The sequence below is a fragment of the Xenopus tropicalis genome, chromosome 5 (genome assembly GCF_000004195.4).
Source record: "Xenopus tropicalis strain Nigerian chromosome 5, UCB_Xtro_10.0, whole genome shotgun sequence".
In the NCBI taxonomy this organism is placed as follows: Eukaryota; Metazoa; Chordata; class Amphibia; order Anura; family Pipidae; genus Xenopus; species Xenopus tropicalis.
In genome coordinates this window covers 1377530-1396494 of record NC_030681.2, presented here as the reverse complement: position 1 = coordinate 1396494, position 18965 = coordinate 1377530, and the positions used below count along the sequence as shown (strand labels likewise).

Sequence of the window (18965 nt, the reverse complement as noted above, 5' to 3'; positions counted from 1 at the left end):
CCCTCTCTCCCTGAGTGCCAGTCCCCTCTCTCCCTGAGTGCCAGTCCCCTCTCTCCCTGAGTGCCAGTCCCTCTCTCCCTGAGTGCCAGTCCCCTCTCTCCCTGAGTGCCAGTCCCCTCTCTCCCTGTGTGCCAGCCCCTCTCTCCCTGAGTGCCAGTCCCCTCTCTCCCTGAGTGCCAGTCCCCTCTCTCCCTCCAGTCCTCTCTCCCTGAGTGCCAGTCCCCTCTCTCCCTGAGTGCCAGTCCCCTCTCTCCCTGTGCGCCAGTCCCCTCTCTCCCTGTGTGCCAGTCCCCTCTCTCCCTGAGTGCCAGTCCCTCTCTCCCTGAGTGCCAGTCCCCTCTCTCCCTGTGCGCCAGTCCCCTCTCTCCCTGAGTGCCAGTCCCCCTCTCCCTGAGTGCCCAGTCCCTCCTCCCTGAGTGCCAGTCCCCTCTCTCCCTGAGTGCCAGTCCCCTCTCTCCAGTGTGCCGCCAGTCCCCTCTCTCCCTGAGTGCCAGTCCCCTCTCTCCCTGAGTGCCAGTCCCCACTGACATGGTGGCATTTGCCCTACGGCCCTGCCTACTTTGGGTAGTGCCCTCCATGGTTTGCAGACCCCACAGCGGCGGGGCCCCCATGCCCATATGGTAGTTACCCCACTGGCAGGAGGAGTACAGGGTGGGCATCTGGAATCCCTGGTGCCATTTGCCCCCCATCCCACTGAGGCGCAGAGCTTACACTCTAATGGCGGATGAATGAGCGGTACATGGAGGAGCTGCAGGAAAGCATGGGGAGGGAGTAAGTTGCTCTGTACAAATAAAGATGGCCTAAGATGGGGCAGGGTTGATTTTCCCTCAGATATGGGGGGGCACTGGCTGCTTGATATGGTGGTTGGCTCTGGGCCAGACAATTAGGCCAATATCACACACTTTAGGTGGGAATATGAGAACATTACAAGGGGTACTCCTCTCTGGCACAGAAGGATAAAGCAGTCACCCACACCTTACTGGGCAATGCTGGGCTTCCCTGAACAAAGATGGCGGCGCTAGGGGGATGCACGCACTGCGTAACGCTTGAGGGCTAAATGGTGCCCTGAGGCAAGATGGCGACTTTATCTTTTGCGTTTCCGCCCCAGAATGCGGTGACGTCGGCTGCTCATGCCACGCCTCCGGCACAGGGGGATTGTGGGAAGGAGTTGGTGCGGGTCCCCGGGATCCCAGTGAGAGGCCGCGATGCGGTGAGAGGATCCGGGGCGCAAACATGGGGCTGAGGGCGCTCTCTGCGCTCATCCTGCTGGTCGGTAAGTACCCCGGGCTGGGGCAAATATCTGCCCTATGTCTGTGTGTGAGGGAGAGCTACTGTGTGAGGGGTAGAATCATTGTACTGTGGGAATTGTGCGGGGAGGGGGCAATATCACTGTACTGGGGCAGTTTGGGTGTGCAGGGGGGTAATATCACTGTACTGGGGCAGTTTGGGTGTGCAGGGGGGCAATATCACTGTACTGGGGCAGTTTGGGTGTGCGGGGGGGTAATATCACTGTACTGGGGCAGTTTGGGTGTGCGGGGGGGTAATATCACTGTACTGGGGCAGTTTGGGTGTGCAGGGGGGTAATATCACTGTACTGGGGCAGTTTGGGTGTGCAGGGGGGTAATATCACTGTACTGGGGCAGTTTGGGTGTGCAGGGGGGTAATATCACTGTACTGGGGCAGTTTGGGTGTGCAGGGGGGTAATATCACTGTACTGGGGCAGTTTGGGTTTGCAGGGGGGTAATATCACTGTACTGGGGCAGTTTGGGTTTGCAGGGGGGTAATATCACTGTACTGGGGCAGTTTGGGTTTGCAGGGGGGTAATATCACTGTACTGGGGCAGTTTGGGTGTGCAGGGGGGCAATATCACTGTACTGGGGCAGTTTGGGTGTGCGGGGGGGTAATATCACTGTACTGGGGCAGTTTGGGTGTGCAGGGGGGTAATATCACTGTACTGGGGCAGTTTGGGTGTGCAGGGGGGTAATATCACTGTACTGGGGGCAGTTTGGGTGTGCAGGGGGGGTAATATCACTGTACTGGGGCAGTTTGGGTGTGCAGGGGGGTAATATCACTGTACTGGGGCAGTTTGGGTTTGCAGGGGGGTAATATCACTGTACTGGGGCAGTTTGGGTTTGCAGGGGGGTAATATCACTGTACTGGGCAGTTTGGGTTTGCAGGGGGGTAATATCACTGTACTGGGGCAGTTTGGGTTTGCAGGGGGGTAATATCACTGTACTGGGGCAGTTTGGGTTTGCAGGGGGGTAATATCACTGTACTTGGGGCAGTTTGGGGTGTGCAGGGGGGGTAATATCACTGTACTGGGGCAGTTTGGGTTTGCAGGGGGGTAATATCACTGTACTGGGGCAGTTTGGGTGTGCAGGGGGGTAATTTCACTGTACTGGGGCAGTTTGGGTGTGCAGGGGGGTAATATCACTGTACTGGGGCAGTTTGGGTGTGCAGGGGGGTAATATCACTGTACTGGGGCAGTTTGGGTGTGCAGGGGGGTAATATCACTGTACTGGGGCAGTTTGGGTGTGCAGGGGGGTAATATCACTGTACTGGGGCAGTTTGGGTGTGCAGGGGGGTAATATCACTGTATTGGGGCAGTTTGGGTGTGCAGGGGGGTAATATCACTGTACTGGGGCAGTTTGGGTGTGCAGGGGGGTAATATCACTGTACTGATGTACTGGGGCAGTTTGGGTGTGCAGGGGGGTAATATCACTGTATTGGGGCAGTTTGGGTGTGCAGGGGGGCAATATCACTGTACTGGGGCAGTTTGGGTGTGCAGGGGGGTAATATCACTGTACTGGGGCAGTTTGGGTGTGCAGGGGGGTAATATCACTGTACTGGGGCAGTTTGGGTGTGCAGGGGGGCAATATCACTGTACTGGGGCAGTTTGGGTGTGCAGGGGGGTAATATCACTGTACTGATGTACTGGGGCAGTTTGGGTGTGCAGGGGGGTAATATCACTGTACTGATGTACTGGGGCAGTTTGGGTGTGCAGGGGGGTAATATCACTGTACTGATGTACTGGGGCAGTTTGGGTGTGCAGGGGGCAATATCACTGTACGTGGTAGTTTGCGTGGGGGCAGTTAGTGGCTGCTGGGGCAATTTGGGTGTGCAGGGGGCAATATCACTGTACTGGGGCAGTTTGGGTGTGCAGGGGGGTAATATCACTGTACTGGGGCAGTTTGTGTGTGCAGGGGGGTAATATCACTGTACTGGGGCAGTTTGGGTGTGCAGGGGGGTAATATCACTGTACTGGGGCAGTTTGGGTGTGCAGGGGGGCAATATCACTGTACTGGGGCAGTTTGGGTGTGCAGGGGGGTAATATCACTGTACTGGGGCAGTTTGGGTGTGCAGGGGGGCAATATCACTGTACTGGGGCAGTTTGGGTGTGCAGGGGGGTAATATCACTGTACTGATGTACTGGGGCAGTTTGGGTGTGCAGGGGGGTAATATCACTGTACTGATGTACTGGGGCAGTTTGGGTGTGCAGGGGGGTAATATCACTGTACGTGGTAGTTTGCGTGGGGGCAGTTAGTTGCTGCTGGGGCAGTACTCTGGAACAGGGGCAGATTGCTGTAACACATGGGGGTATGGGATGAAATGGGCCCTGCAGGGTTAAGCAATGGAACAGGGAGGTTAGAGGCCCGGTGCACAAGAGCTTTCAATCTAATGGTAAAGTAAAGGCTTCTGTTTGTTGGTTGCGCATCAGTGACATTTGGGAACCTTGGGACCCCCATGCTTTGCCCCGGGTGTGTGTATGAGCCCCCCAGCCCTCCTGCTACTGCCCCGGGTGTGTGTATGAGCCCCCCAGCCCTCCTGCTACTGCCCCGGGTGTGTGTATGTGCCCCCCATCCCTCCTGCTACTGCCCCGGGTGTGTGTATGAGCCCCCCATCCCTCCTGCTACTGCCCCGTGTGTGTGTATGAGCCCCCCAGTCCTCCTGCTACTGCCCCGGGTGTGTGTATGAGCCCCCCAGCCCTCCTGCTACTGCCCCGGGTGTGTGTATGTGCCCCCCAGCCCTCCTGCTACTGCCCCGGGTGTGTGTATGTGCCCCCCATCCCTCCTGCTACTGCCCCGGGTGTGTGTATGTGCCCCCCATCCCTCCTGCTACTGCCCCGGGTGTGTGTATGTGCCCCCCAGCCCTCCTGCTACTGCCCCGGGTGTGTGTATGAGCCCCCCAGCCCTCCTGCTACTGCCCCGGGTGTGTGTATGTGCCCCCCATCCCTCCTGCTACTGCCCCGGGTGTGTGTATGAGCCCCCCAGCCCTCCTGCTACTGCCCCGGGTGTGTGTATGTGCCTCCTGCTACTGCCCCGGGTGTGTGTATGTGCCCCCCATCCCTCCTGCTACTGCCCCGGGTGTGTGTATGTGCCCCCCATCCCTCCTGCTACTGCCCCGGGTGTGTGTATGTGCCCCCCAGCCCTCCTGCTACTGCCCCGGGTGTGTGTATGAGCCCCCCATCCCTCCTGCTACTGCCCCGGGTGTGTGTATGTGCCCCCCATCCCTCCTGCTACTGCCCCGGGTGTGTGTATGAGCCCCCCATCCCTCCTGCTACTGCCCCGGGTGTGTGTATGTGCCCCCCATCCCTCCTGCTACTGCCCCGGGTGTGTGTATGAGCCCCCCATCCCTCCTGCTACTGCCCCGGGTGTGTGTATGTGCCCCCCATCCCTCCTGCTACTGCCCCGGGTGTGTGTATGAGCCCCCCATCCCTCCTGCTACTGCCCCGGGTGTGTGTATGTGCCCCCCAGCCCTCCTGCTACTGCCCCGGGTGTGTGTATGTGCCCCCCATCCCTCCTGCTACTGCCCCGGGTGTGTGTATGAGCCCCCCATCCCTCCTGCTACTGCCCCGGGTGTGTGTATGTGCCCCCCAGCCCTCCTGCTACTGCCCCGGGTGTGTGTATGTGCCCCCCAGCCCTCCTGCTACTGCCCCGGGTGTGTGTATGAGCCCCCCATCCCTCCTGCTACTGCCCCGGGTGTGTGTAACCATGGCTGGTGGGGGGCAGGTCTGTTGCTTTACTTGGCCTTTAATGTAGCCCCCTGGGCAAGGAGTGGGGGGGCTGTCGGGGTTCTTTACCCCGTTGCAGTTGGTCCAATCCCTGGCATATAATATGGGGTACAGGCAGTGGTACCAAATATTCCCATAGAGCTGGCAGTGTGTGGGGCAGTTATACTGGGGGCCTTGTGACCCCCACTCCTGCTGTGTGCTGATTGGCCCCTGCCTGCCTGCCCAATGTTATTCCCAAACCAAGGGGCACAATTTCTATTGGTTCCTGTGGGATAGTATCATTGGGTGAGAGTTACAGTTCAGCGTTGGGTAAATGCGCCGCTACTAATCCCACAGGAATAAATAGAAAGTGGGGGCGGGTGTTTTTGTGGGGAGCTGTAATCTCACATTTGGATAAATCTGCCCCCGAGTGGATTGAAGGGTAAGTACAAAGTGGCACCAATCACTTGGGTCGGGTCTGTGCCCCTCGGTTCTGTTTCCCTGACCCCCCGGCGGGGCTGGAATGTGCCCAGACGCCATCTTTGTGCCGCGCTTACCCCAGCCCCTGGCACTGCCCAACCCAGACTGTTCTGCCAGGCTGCCCGATGGGGAGATGCCCCTGGCACTGCCCAACCCAAACTGTTCTGCCAGGCTGCCCGATGGGGAGATGCCCCTGCCCCAAAGCCCAAGGGTGGCGCCTGAGAGCGTGGCATTGATGGCACAGGGGCCGGGTAGCAATCGTGTGTGTGTATCCCCCTCGGCACTCAGTAGGTACCGGCAGTCGGCCCATGTGTGTGTCGGGCCAGAACCCATTTGGCTGCATTTTCTGTTGGACTGACTAGGATTCCAAATTGATTGGCAGAATCATTCAGCAGAGGGTATAGCCCCGCCCCCCGGGCACAACAGGATGTGTCACTCACACAGATTGGGCCCTTCTTTTATTTATGGGCTCTGGGATTGGATAGATTTGGAGCCGGGGAATGGAAGGAGCCAAGGGATTGGATGGCAGGGAAGAGAGATTACATTGCAATGTGGCCATAGGGTTGGAGGCAGAGGGATAGTAGGTGGATAGGGGAGGGCAGGGGGGGTAGTAGATTGGAGGCAGAGGGATGGTAGGTGGGTAGGGGAGGGCAGGGGGGGTAGTAGATTGGAGGCAGAGGGATGGTAGGTGAGTAGGGGAGGGCAGGGGGTAGTAGATTGGAGGCAGAGGGATGGTAGGTGGGTAGGGGAGGGCAGGGGGGTAGTAGATTGGAGGCAGAGGGATGGTAGGTGGGTAGGGGAGGGCAGGGGGGTAGTAGATTGGAGGCAGAGGGATGGTAGGTGGGTAGGGGAGGGCAGGGGGTAGTAGATTGGAGGCAGAGGGATGGTAGGTGGATAGGGGAGGGCAGGGGGGGTAGTAGATTGGAGGCAGAGGGATGGTAGGTGAGTAGGGGAGGGCAGGGGGTAGTAGATTGGAGGCAGAGGGATGGTAGGTGGGTAGGGGAGGGCAGGGGGGTAGTAGATTGGGGGCAGAGGGATGGTAGGTGGGTAGGGGAGGGCAGGGGGGTAGTAGATTGGAGGCAGAGGGATGGTAGGTGGGTAGGGGAGGGCAGGGGGGTAGTGGATTGGAGGCAGAGGGATGGTAGGTGGGTAGGGGAGGGCAGGGGGGTAGTAGATTGGAGGCAGAGGGATGGTAGGGGAGGGCAGGGGGTAGTAGATTGGGGGCAGAGGGATAGTAGGTGGGTAGGGGAGGGCAGGGGGGTAGTAGATTGGGGGCAGAGGGATGGTAGGTGGGTAGGGGGGGGCAGGGGGGTAGTAGATTGGGGGCAGAGGGATAGTAGGTGGGTAGGGGAGGGCAGGGGGGTAGTAGATTGGGGGCAGAGGGATAGTAGGTGGGTAGGGGAGGGCAGGGGGTAGTAGATTGGGGGCAGAGGGATAGTAGGTGGGTAGGGGAGGGCAGGGGGTAGTAGATTGGGGGCAGAGGGATAGTAGGTGGGTAGGGGAGGGCAGGGGGTAGTAGATTGGGGGCAGAGGGATAGTAGGTGGGTAGGGGAGGGCAGGGGGTAGTAGATTGGGGGCAGAGGGATAGTAGGTGGGTAGGGGAGGGCAGGGGGTAGTAGATTGGGGGCAGAGGGATAGTAGGTGGGTAGGGGAGGGCAGGGGGTAGTAGATTGGGGGCAGAGGGATAGTAGGTGGGTAGGGGAGGGGAGGGAGGGGGGGCCGGAGGGACAGACAATACACACACTGTTTAGCTGCCTTTGTTATGCAGATGGTTCCTTTCTGCACTCACAGCCCCCGGGGGGGGGGGGGGTCTCGTTACCGTCAGACTCTGCACTTCCCCCCGCTCTTTCCTCCCCCCCCCCCGAGCTCCTGCTTATGGGGCACATTGGGCATCTCCGGGGCAAACTGGCTGTAGGGCAGCTCTATGTGCCACTGGGGCTATGTGAGTGCTCCCTCCCTGGCTATACGGGTACTTACTGGCCCAGGAACCCCCCTTACGGGCCCAGGAACCCCCCTTACGGGCCCAGGAACCCCCCTTACGGGGCCCAGGAACCCCCTTACTGGCCCAGGAACCCCCTTACTGGGCAGCCCCATTGACTGGTTCCGGAAGCTCCTACTCCTGTGCGGGTCCCCAGGGGCCGAGTTTCCCCCCACTCGCACTTGTTCCGAATGGGAAATGAATAATTCAGCGGCTCCGCTGCAGGCGCACTGCGTAGGGATCGGCCCGTGGCGCCTAGAGGGTTAAACCCCACTCCCAGCATGCTCTTTGGCCCTGCATGGAGTGAAGCCAATATCATCTTGGCACTTGGGCATTAATAGAGAAAGTGGGGTGTAAAATAGAATATGGGGAAGGGGGGGGGGATAGGGGAAGGGGAGAAGGGAGGATAGAGGAAGGCAGGGGAAGGGGAGAAGGGAGGATACGGGAAGGCAGAGGAAGGGGAGAAGGGAGGATAGGGGAAGGCAGGGGAAGGGGAGAAGGGAGGATAGGGGAAGGGAGGATAGGGGAAAGGAGGATAGGGGAAAGGGAGAAGGGAGGATAGGGGAAGGCAGGGGAAGGGGAGAAGGGAGGATAGGGGAAGGCAGGGGAAGGGGAGAAGGGAGGATAGGGGAAGGGGAGAAGGGAGGATAGGGGAAGGAAGGGGAGAAGGGAGGATAGGGGAAAGGGAGAAGGGAGGATAGGGGAAGGCAGGGGAAGGGGATACGGGAAGGCAGGGGAAGGGGGGGAAGGGGAGAAGGGAGGATAGGGGAAGGCAGGGGAAGGGCAGAAGGGAGGCTAGGGGAAGGGCAGAAGGGAGGCTAGGGGAAGGGCAGAAGGGAGGCTAGGGGAAGGGCAGAAGGGAGGCTAGGGGAAGGGCAGAAGGGAGGCTAGGGGAAGGGCAGAAGGGAGGCTAGGGGAAGGGCAGAAGGGAGGCTAGGGGAAGGGCAGAAGGAAGGATAGGGGAAGGGGAGAAGGGAAGATAGGGGAAGGCAGGGGAAGGGGAGAAGGGAGGATAGGGGAAGGGCAGAAGGGAAGATAGGGGAAGGCAGGGGAAGGGGAGAATGGAGGATAGGGGAAGGGCAGAAGGGAGGATAGGGGAAGGGCAGAAGGGAGGATAGGGGAAGGCAGGGGAAGGGGATACGGGAGGATAGGGAAAGGGGATACGGGAGGATAGGGGAAGGGGAGAATGGAGGATAGGGGAAGGCAGGGGAAGGGGATACGGGAGGATAGGGGAAGGGCAGAAGGGAGGATACGGGAAGGGCAGAAGGGAGGATAGGGGAAGGGCAGAAGGGAGGATACGGGAAGGGCAGAAGGGAGGATAGGGGAAGGCAGGGGAAGGGGATACGGGAGGATAGGGGAAGGGGATACGGGAGGATAGGGGAAGGCAGGGGAAGGGGAGAATGGAGGATAGGGGAAGGCAGGGGAAGGGGATACGGGAGGATAGGGGAAGGGGAGAATGGAGGATAGGGGAAGGCAGGGGAAGGGGATACGGGAGGATAGGGGAAGGCAGGGGAAGGGGATACGGGAGGATAGGGAAGGGGATACGGGAGGATAGGGAAGGGGATACGGGAGGATAGGGGAAGGGGATACGGGAGGATAGGGGAAGGGGATACGGGAGGATAGGGGAAGGGGATACGGGAGGATAGGGGAAGGGGATACGGGAGGATAGGGAAGGGCAGAAGGGAGGATACGGGAAGGGCAGAAGGGAGGATAGGGGAAGGCAGGGGAAGGGGATACGGGAGGATAGGGGAAGGGGATACGGGAGGATAGGGGAAGGCAGGGGAAGGGGAGAATGGAGGATAGGGGAAGGCAGGGGAAGGGGATACGGGAGGATAGGGGAAGGGGATACGGGAGGATAGGGGAAGGGCAGAAGGGAGGATACGGGAAGGGCAGAAGGGAGGATAGGGGAAGGCAGGGGAAGGGGATACGGGAGGATAGGGGAAGGGGATACGGGAGGATAGGGGAAGGGGATACGGGAGGATAGGGGAAGGCAGGGGAAGGGGAGAATGGAGGATAGGGGAAGGCAGGGGAAGGGGATACGGGAGGATAGGGGAAGGGGAGAATGGAGGATAGGGGAAGGCAGGGGAAGGGGAGAATGGAGGATAGGGGAAGGGGATACGGGAGGATAGGGGAAGGGGATACGGGAGGATAGGGGAAGGCAGGGGAAGGGGATACGGGAGGATAGGGGAAGGCAGGGGAAGGGGATACGGGAGGATAGGGGAAGGGGATAGGGGAAGGCAGGGGAAGGGGATAGGGGAAGGCAGGGGAAGGGGATAGGGGAAGGCAGGGGAAGGGGATACGGGAGGATAGGGAAGGGGAGAATGGAGGATAGGGGAAGGCAGGGGAAGGGGATACGGGAGGATAGGGGAAGGGGAGAATGGAGGATAGGGGAAGGCAGGGGAAGGGGATACGGGAGGATAGGGGAAGGCAGGGGAAGGGGATACGGGAGGACAGGGGAAGGGGAGAATGGAGGATAGGGGAAGGCAGGGGAAGGGGATACGGGAGGATAGGGGAAGGCAGGAGCAGGAAGATAGAAGTTTCTGAATGAAAGGAAAGCCAAGCTCTTGCCCCTCCCCTTTCTCACACCTGCCGCAGCCCGTAGTGTCATTCATACCTGCCTGGTGCTCATGCAGAACCCAGCCCCCCATTGGGCCCCTCATTCTCCAGGTGGGAGGGAAGGGAGCTGTAAGTAAACAGCCATGATATCCACACGGTGTGTAGGAATCCCTTCCTTCCTGGTGTCACACAGTTCATTGTCCTGAAAGGAAAGGGCCTGCACAGCATCAAATGGGTCCCCCCCCCGGCCTCCAGCAAACCCCTCAGCTATGTGAATCCAGAATCTTAGTAGGAAAAGCAGTCACATCAGTAACTGGAATTTCAAGTTTTCCTGGGAAAATAGAAATAAGCTTTCATACATAGAAACCAATGGCGGAACGAGTGGGGGCGGAGCCAAGGGTTCCTCAGTGGGCTCATTGCGCAATAAAGGTCTGGGCCCTGTGTCCCTATGGGGCTATACTGATTGGGGGGCTCTGGCTACTCAGGGGCAGCACTGGTGTAGGAAAGTTCTGTTCTGGGGCTGTTATGGAGCTCTGTGTGTACAGGTATGGGATCTGTTATCCGGAAACCTGTTATTCAAAAAGCTCTCAGTTACAGGAAGGCCGTCCCTATAGAATCCATTTGAATCAAATAATTCAGATTTTTAAATGATTTAAATTGTTTCCTTTTTTTATCTGTAATAAAAAAGTACCTGTACTTGATCCCAACTAAGATATAATTACCCCTTATTGGGGGCAGAACAGCCCTATTGGGTTTATTTAATGGTTAAATGATTCCCTTTTCTCTGTAATAATAAAACAGTACCTGTACTTGATCCCAACTAAGATATAATTACCCCTTATTGGGGGCAGAACAGCCCTATTGGGTTTATTTAATGGTTAAATGATTCCCTTTTCTCTGTAATAATAAAACAGTACCTGTACTTGATCCCAACTAAGATATAATTACCCCTTATTGGGGCAGAACAGCCCTATTGGGTTTATTTAATGGTTAAATGATTCCCTTTTCTCTGTAATAATAAAACAGTACCTGTACTTGATCCCAACTAAGATATAATTACCCCTTATTGGGGGCAGAACAGCCCTATTGGGTTTATTTCATGGTTAAATGATCCCCTTTTCTCTGTAATAATAAAACAGTACCTGTACTTGATCCCAACTAAGATATAATTAAAAATCCAGTTGTTTAATGTTTAAATGATTTTTAGTAGACTTCAAGTATGGAGACCCAAATTATAGAAAGATCCCTTATCAAAAAAAACCCAGGTCCTGAGGGTTCTGGATGATAGAGCCCATACCTGTATGTCTATAGCAGTAAATGTACAGAATATAGAGTATATAGATAGGGCTGTACAGGTGTATATCTCTATACAATCCTATCTATATACTCCTGTGTGTGTGTATATATATATATATATATATATACAGTACTGCACCCAATCTGATTGAGGTGAATGGGTCGCTGGGGGGACTGTTTGGGCCCCTGGGTACTGGGAATGCCGGGGTGTATTTTGTATCCCAATCCGGGCCTGCAGCGGATACTGGAGGTTGTACCCTGGGGGTATATGTGAGTTTCTGTGCAACTACCCTGTACTTACTGTAGCCCCTCCCTCACTTCCTCTGCCCCGCCCCAATACCCCTATTATTTAAAGAGAGTTGTACTTTCATGGCTGCAATTAGGGGCATTTTACTGCCACCACCTGCACAGCCACCCTCCTTATGTAACTGCCCCTCGGGCAACTGGGCTGGGGGCTTGCTCTTTATTCTTCCCATGAATGAAACGATTGCTCCCAGGGGTTTATGGGACCGCATTGCATACAGGGCTAAACAGTGTTGGCAATAGCCTTATCGCTTGCAAACTGGGGTGCTGGCACCCACAAAGGCCACATGGGTTGGTGAGAATGAGGGCCCACTGGGAGTCTTCTGGTATCCTGGGGCCCATTCCAGCACTAACCCTTGTCATAACTGGGCTGGCTTGTGTTCTGTTGGGTTTAATGGGAAAGGAGTTTAGGGCAGGGTTGTTTCCTCTGTGGCTGTGCCCACCTGGGTCAGTACCAAGGGGGGTTCCCTGGGTATAGACTCCGGGTACCATATCTCTGTGGCTGTGCCCACCTGGGTCAGTACTAAAGGGGGTTCCCTGGGTATAGACTCCGGGTACCATATCTCGGTCTGTGCCCACCTGGGTCAGTACCAAGGGGGGTTCCCTGGGTATAGACTCCGGGTACCATATCTCTGTGGCTGTGCCCACCTGGGTCAGTACTGAGGGGGGTTCCCTGGGTATAGGCTCCGGGTACCATATCTCTGTCTGTGCCCACCTGGGTCAGTACTAAGGGGGGGTTCCCTGGGTATAGGCTCCGGGTACCATATCTCTGTCTGTGCCCACCTGGGTCAGTACTGAGGGGGTTCCCTGGGTATAGACTCCGGGTACCATATCTCGGTCTGTGCCCACCTGGGTCAGTACCAAGGGGGGTTCCCTGGGTATAGACTCCGGGTACCATATCTCTGTGGCTGTGCCCACCTGGGTCAGTACTAAGGGGGGTTCCCTGGGTATAGGCTCCGGGTACCATATCTCTGTCTGTGCCCACCTGGGTCAGTACTAAGGGGGGGTTCCCTGGGTATAGGCTCCGGGTACCATATCTCTGTCTGTGCCCACCTGGGTCAGTACTGAGGGGGTTCCCTGGGTATATACTCCGGGTACCATATCTCTGTGGCTGTGCCCACCTGGTTCAGTACTGAGGGGGGTTCCCTGGGTATAGGCTCCAGGTACCATATCTCTGTCTGTGCCCACCTGGGTCAGTACTGAGGGGGTTCCCTGGGTATATACTCCGGGTACCATATCTCTGTGGCTGTGCCCACCTGGGTCAGTACTGGGGGGGGGTTCCCTGGGTATAGGCTCCGGGTACCATATCTCTGTGGCTGTGCCCACCTGGGTCAGTACTGGGGGGGGGGGGGTTCCCTGGGTATAGGCTCCGGGTACCATATCTCTGTGGCTGTGCCCACCTGGGTCAGTACTGGGGGGGGGGGGGTTCCCTGGGTATAGGCTCCGGGTACCATATCTCTGTGGCTGTGCCCACCTGGGTCAGTACTGGGGGGGGTTCCCTGGGTATAGGCTCTGGGTACCATATCTCTGTGGCTGTGCCCACCTGGGTCAGTACTGGGGGGGGGTTCCCTGGCTATTGGAGGGCCCGGATGCTGTACTGAGTCAGTACAAGGGGTCTGGGAGTCCGTGTGAGAGCAGACAGGCCGGTCCCATTGTTCGTAGCGGAGTTACTAGGCAGCAGCACACTCCCATGGAGGAGGAAGGGCCGGGCCGGCAGGACCAGTACTGGGATCAGTTACCTGTAAGTAAATAAAAGGTATAAATAGCACCTGGCCCCATGGGAGGGGGACGGGGCCCATTCAGTGGCTCATAATGGGGATTACTGGCCCCTCTTCTTGCTGCCACAATAGGGAAACGCTGCACTCTAATGCCCCGGCGCATATATGTCTGTGTGCGAGAGAATCAACTAGTCCTCGTGCTACAGGTTACATGTAGTGAATGGGTTAACTAGTGCTCACCTAGGGTCATTCATGTCTTCTTGGAGAACAGCCCTGTAGCTGCGTGGGGTAGAAGGAGTTAATGGTCATGCAGTAGGCGGAAGCTTCCCAGGAGCAGATGGTTAATGGGAGGTACTGACTCCAGTCCAGCAGGGAAGGGGTTACTGTTCATTGGCCTGTGTGTGCAAGGCAGTGAGACAGTTAATGCACTCTATGCACACACTCACACACCAACTCACTATATACACACACTCACACACACCAACTCACTATATACACACACTCTCACTATATACACACACTCACACACACCAACTCACTATATACACACACTCACTATATACACATACTCACACACACCAACTCACTATATACACACACTCACTATATACACACACTCACACACACCAACTCACTATATACACACACTCACTATATACACACACTCACACACCAACTCACTATATACACACACTCACACACCAACTCACTATATACACACACTCACACACACCAACTCACTATATACACACACTCACTATATACACACACACTCACACACACCAACTCACTATATACACACACTCACACACCAACTCACTATATACACACTCACACACCAACTCACTATATACACACACTCACACACCAACTCACTATATACACACACTCACTATATACACACACTCACACACACCAACTCACTATATACACACACTCACACACCAACTCACTATATACACACACTCACACACCAACTCACTATATACACACACTCACTATATACACATACTCACACACACCAACTCACTATATACACACACACACACACACTCACACACACACCAACTCACTATATACACACACTCACTATATACACACACTCACACACACCAACTCACTATATACACACACACACACACACTCACACACACACCAACTCACTATATACACACACTCACACACCAACTCACTATATACACACACTCACACACACCAACTCACTATATACACACACTCACACACACACACACACTCACACACACACCAACTCACTATATACACACACTCACACACCAACTCACTATATACACACACTCACACACCAACTCACTATATACACACACTCACACACACCAACTCACTATATACACACACTCACACACACCAACTCACTATATACACACACTCACACACACACACACTCACACACACACCAACTCACTATATACACACACTCACTATATACACACACTCACACACACCAACTCACTATATACACACACTCACACACACACACACACTCACACACACCAACTCACTATATACACACACTCACACACCAACTCACTATATACACACACTCACACACACCAACTCACTATATACACACACTCTCACACACACACTCACACACACACCAACTCACTATATACACACACACACACACTCACACACACACACCAACTCACTATATACACACACACACACTCACACACACACCAACTCACTATATACACACACTCACACACCAACTCACTATATACACACACTCACTATATACACACACTCACACACACCAACTCACTATATACACACACACTCACACACACACCAACTCACTATATACACACACTCACTATATACACACACTCACACACACCAACTCACTATATACACACACTCACACACACACACACACACACACACTCACACACACACCAACTCACTATATACACACACTCACACACCAACTCACTATATACACACACTCACACACCAACTCACTATATACACACACTCACACACACCAACTCACTATATACACACACTCACACACACCAACTCACTATATACACACACTCACACACACACACACACTCACACACACACCAACTCACTATATACACACACTCACTATATACACACACTCACACACACCAACTCACTATATACACACACTCACACACACACACTCACACACCAACTCACTATATACACACACTCACACACCAACTCACTATATACACACACTCACACACACCAACTCACTATATACACACACTCTCACACACACACACACTCACACACACACACCAACTCACTATATACACACACACACACACACACACCAACTCACTATATACACACACACACACTCACACACACTCACACACCAACTCACTATATACACACACTCACACACACACCAACTCACTATATACACACACTCTCACACACACACACTCACACACACACCAACTCACTATATACACACACTCTCACACACACACACTCACACACACACCAACTCACTATATACACACACTCACTATATACACACACTCACACACACACCAACTCACTATACACACACACACACACACTCACTATATACAGACACACACACACACACTCACTCACGATATACACACACTCACTATATACACACACACACTCCCTATATACACACACACTCCCTATATACACACACACTCACTATATACACACACTCGCACACACACTATATACACACACTCGCACGCACACACACACTCACTATATACACACACTCTCACACACACTCACACACACTCACACACACACCAACACACACCAACTCACTATATACACACACACACACACACACACACACTCACTATATACAGACACACACACACACACACACTCACTATATATACACACACACACACACTATTTACACACACTATTTACACACACTCACTATATACACACACTCACACACACTCACTATATACTCACACTCACACACACTCACACACTCACTATATACACACACCAACTCTCTGCAGGGCTGTCGGCAGCATCCTTTCCTGGCAGAAGATGGGTTAATGGCTATGTGCATGAGCAGGTAATAGTAGATGGGCCAGGGAAGGGTTAAGGGCTAGGCCGTAACATGGCAGGGAAGGGGTTGCTCGGGGTATGTGGCAGTGAGCCAGGTAATTGTGTGCATGTCTGTCAGCGGTGTAGTTGTTTCCTGCCCAGCTGGGAAGGGGTTAATGGTAGGGTTGAGCTGACATTCCATCCTTTACCTGTTGTTGCACTTAGGGCCCCCTCCCCCACCCATTGTTCCCTTCTCTCCCCCCCCCCTGCCCCCTGGCTCCCATTTCAGTCCTACAGGATGGGGGGGGGGGGGTATCTCCAGTGATGGATGAGACTTCCCTTTCCACTCTCTGGCCCCTCCCCCCAGCACCCTGTGGCCCCAGCAGGCCTGGTGGTCTTCCTGATCAGTGGGGAATTGGGTGCCCAATGCCCTAAGCTGAAGCAGCGCTACCCGGCTAATGAGTAGATACGGCCAGTGTATGTGCCATTCCCAGCCACTGAAAGCCACCCTTCATTGTGCAGAGAATCAGTATGGCAGCTCCTGCCCTTGCCAACCAACCCCAGTGTGCAGGGAAATGACCCGTGTGTGTGTTTGTTTGTACACGCGTGTGCCTATGTGTGTGTATGTGTGTATACACGTGTGCCTATGTGTGTGTATGTGTGTATACACGTGTGCCTATGTGTGTGTGTCTGTGCGTGTGTGTATACACGCGTGTGCCCATGTGTGTGTGCACGCGTGTGCCTATGTGTGTGTGTTTGTACACGCGTGTGCCTGTGTGTGTGTGCCTGTGTGTGTGTGTGTGCGCGCGCGTGTGTGTGTTTGTGCACGCGTGTGCCTGTGTGTTTGTGCACGCGTGTGCCTATGTGTGTGTGCACGCGCGTGTGTGTGTTTGTACACGCGTGTGCCTGTGTGTTTGTGTTTGTACACGCGTGTGACTATGTGTGTGTGTGTTTGTACACGCGTGTGCCTATGTGTGTGTGTGTTTGTACACGCGTGTGCTATGTGTGTGCGTGTGCGTGTGTATACTCGCGTGTGCAAGACCAGCAGGACACAGGGACTTTTCTAACCCAGATTTTGTCTCCGTACAGTGGCGGGCGCCAGAGCAGCTATCCTGTTCACTAAGCAGCCGTCCTCCCAGGATGCATTGCACGGTAGGAGCGCCATACTGCGCTGTGAAGTTGAGGATCCTGAGGGGGTGCAGTTTGAGTGGCTGCAGAATGGGGTGCCAGTTCGAGACACGGAGAGGCGCTACCAGGAGGGCGGGAGTCTGACATTCACGGCCGTGGACAGGAAACAAGATGGCGGAACCTTCCAGTGTGTCGCACGGAACCCTACAACAGGGGAAGAGGGGAGGAGCAACGTGGCTTCCTTCAACATTAAGTGTGAGTACTTGGCCTTTACCTCTGGGGTGGTCCTAACCCATGGGGCCACCTGTGCACCATTTAGTGACTAACCGGTGCACTCGCTCACACTGTCCCCGTGTCCCCCACTGGCTCCGCCCCTGTGCCCCAGTGAGCCTGGGCTGGCTCCACCCCTGTGCCCCAGTGAGCCTGGGCTGGCTCCACCCCTGTGCCCCAGTGAGCCTGGGCTGGCTCCACCCCTGTGCCCCAGTGAGCCTGGGCTGGCTCCTCCCCTGTGAGCCTGGGCTGGCTCCGCCCCCGTGCCCCAGTGAGCCTGGGCTGGCTCCGCCTCCGTGCCCCAGTGAGCCTGGGCTGGCTCCGTGCCCCAGTGAGCCTGGGCTGGCTCCGTGCCCCAGTGAGCCTGGGCTGGCGCCGCCCCCGTGCCCCAGTGAGCCTGGGCTGGCGCCGCCCCCGTGCCCCAGTGAGCCTGGGCTGGCGCCGCCCCCGTGCCCCAGTGAGCCTGGGCTGGCTTCGCCCCCGTGCCCCAGTGAGCCTGGGCTGGCGCCGCCCCAGTGAGCCTGGGCTGGCACCGCCCCCGTGCCCCAGTGAGCCTGGGCTGGCGCCGCCCCCGTGCCCCAGTGAGCCCGGGCTGGCTCCCACCCCTGTGCCCCAGTGAGCCTGGGCTGGCTCCACCCCTGTGCCCCAGTGAGCCTGGGCTGGCTCCTCCCCTGTGAGCCTGGGCTGGCTCCGCCCCCGTGCCCCAGTGAGCCTGGGCTGGCTCCGCCTCCGTGCCCCAGTGAGCCTGGGCTGGCTCCGTGCCCCAGTGAGCCTGGGCTGGCTCCGTGCCCCAGTGAGCCTGGGCTGGCGCCGCCCCCGTGCCCCAGTGAGCCTGGGCTGGCGCCGCCCCCGTGCCCCAGTGAGCCTGGGCTGGCGCCGCCCCCGTGCCCCAGTGAGCCTGGGCTGGCTTCGCCCCCGTGCCCCAGTGAGCCTGGGCTGGCGCCGCCCCAGTGAGCCTGGGCTGGCACCGCCCCCGTGCCCCAGTGAGCCTGGGCTGGCGCCGCCCCCGTGCCCCAGTGAGCCTGGGCTGGCGCCGCCCCCGTGCCCCAGTGAGCCTGGGCTGGCGCCGCCCCCGTGCCCCAGTGAGCCTGGGCTGGCGCCGCCCCCGGGCTGGCTCCGCCCCCGTGCCCCAGTGAGCCTGGGCTGGCGCCGTGCCCCAGTG

At 56.3% G+C, this 18965-nt stretch overlaps 1 protein-coding gene across 2 annotated transcripts in view; it reads left to right on the top strand.

Moving 5' to 3' along the window:
• The first annotated feature begins 1105 nt into the window (after window positions 1–1105).
• The window catches only part of ptk7 (protein tyrosine kinase 7 (inactive)), a 41890-nt gene continuing 24030 nt past the window's right edge, over window positions 1106–18965 (top strand). Inside the window, exons 1-2 of one of the 2 annotated variants that reach the window (XM_031902710.1) lie at window positions 1106–1273; window positions 17495–17788. In XM_031902710.1, coding sequence (XP_031758570.1) covers window positions 1234–1273; window positions 17495–17788 — 334 coding nt within the window. In that variant the 5' untranslated portion in view covers window positions 1106–1233. Of the gene's footprint in view, window positions 1274–16848; window positions 16883–17494; window positions 17789–18965 lie in introns of those variants that run through there. The other variant, XM_031902711.1, reaches the window with a different exon arrangement.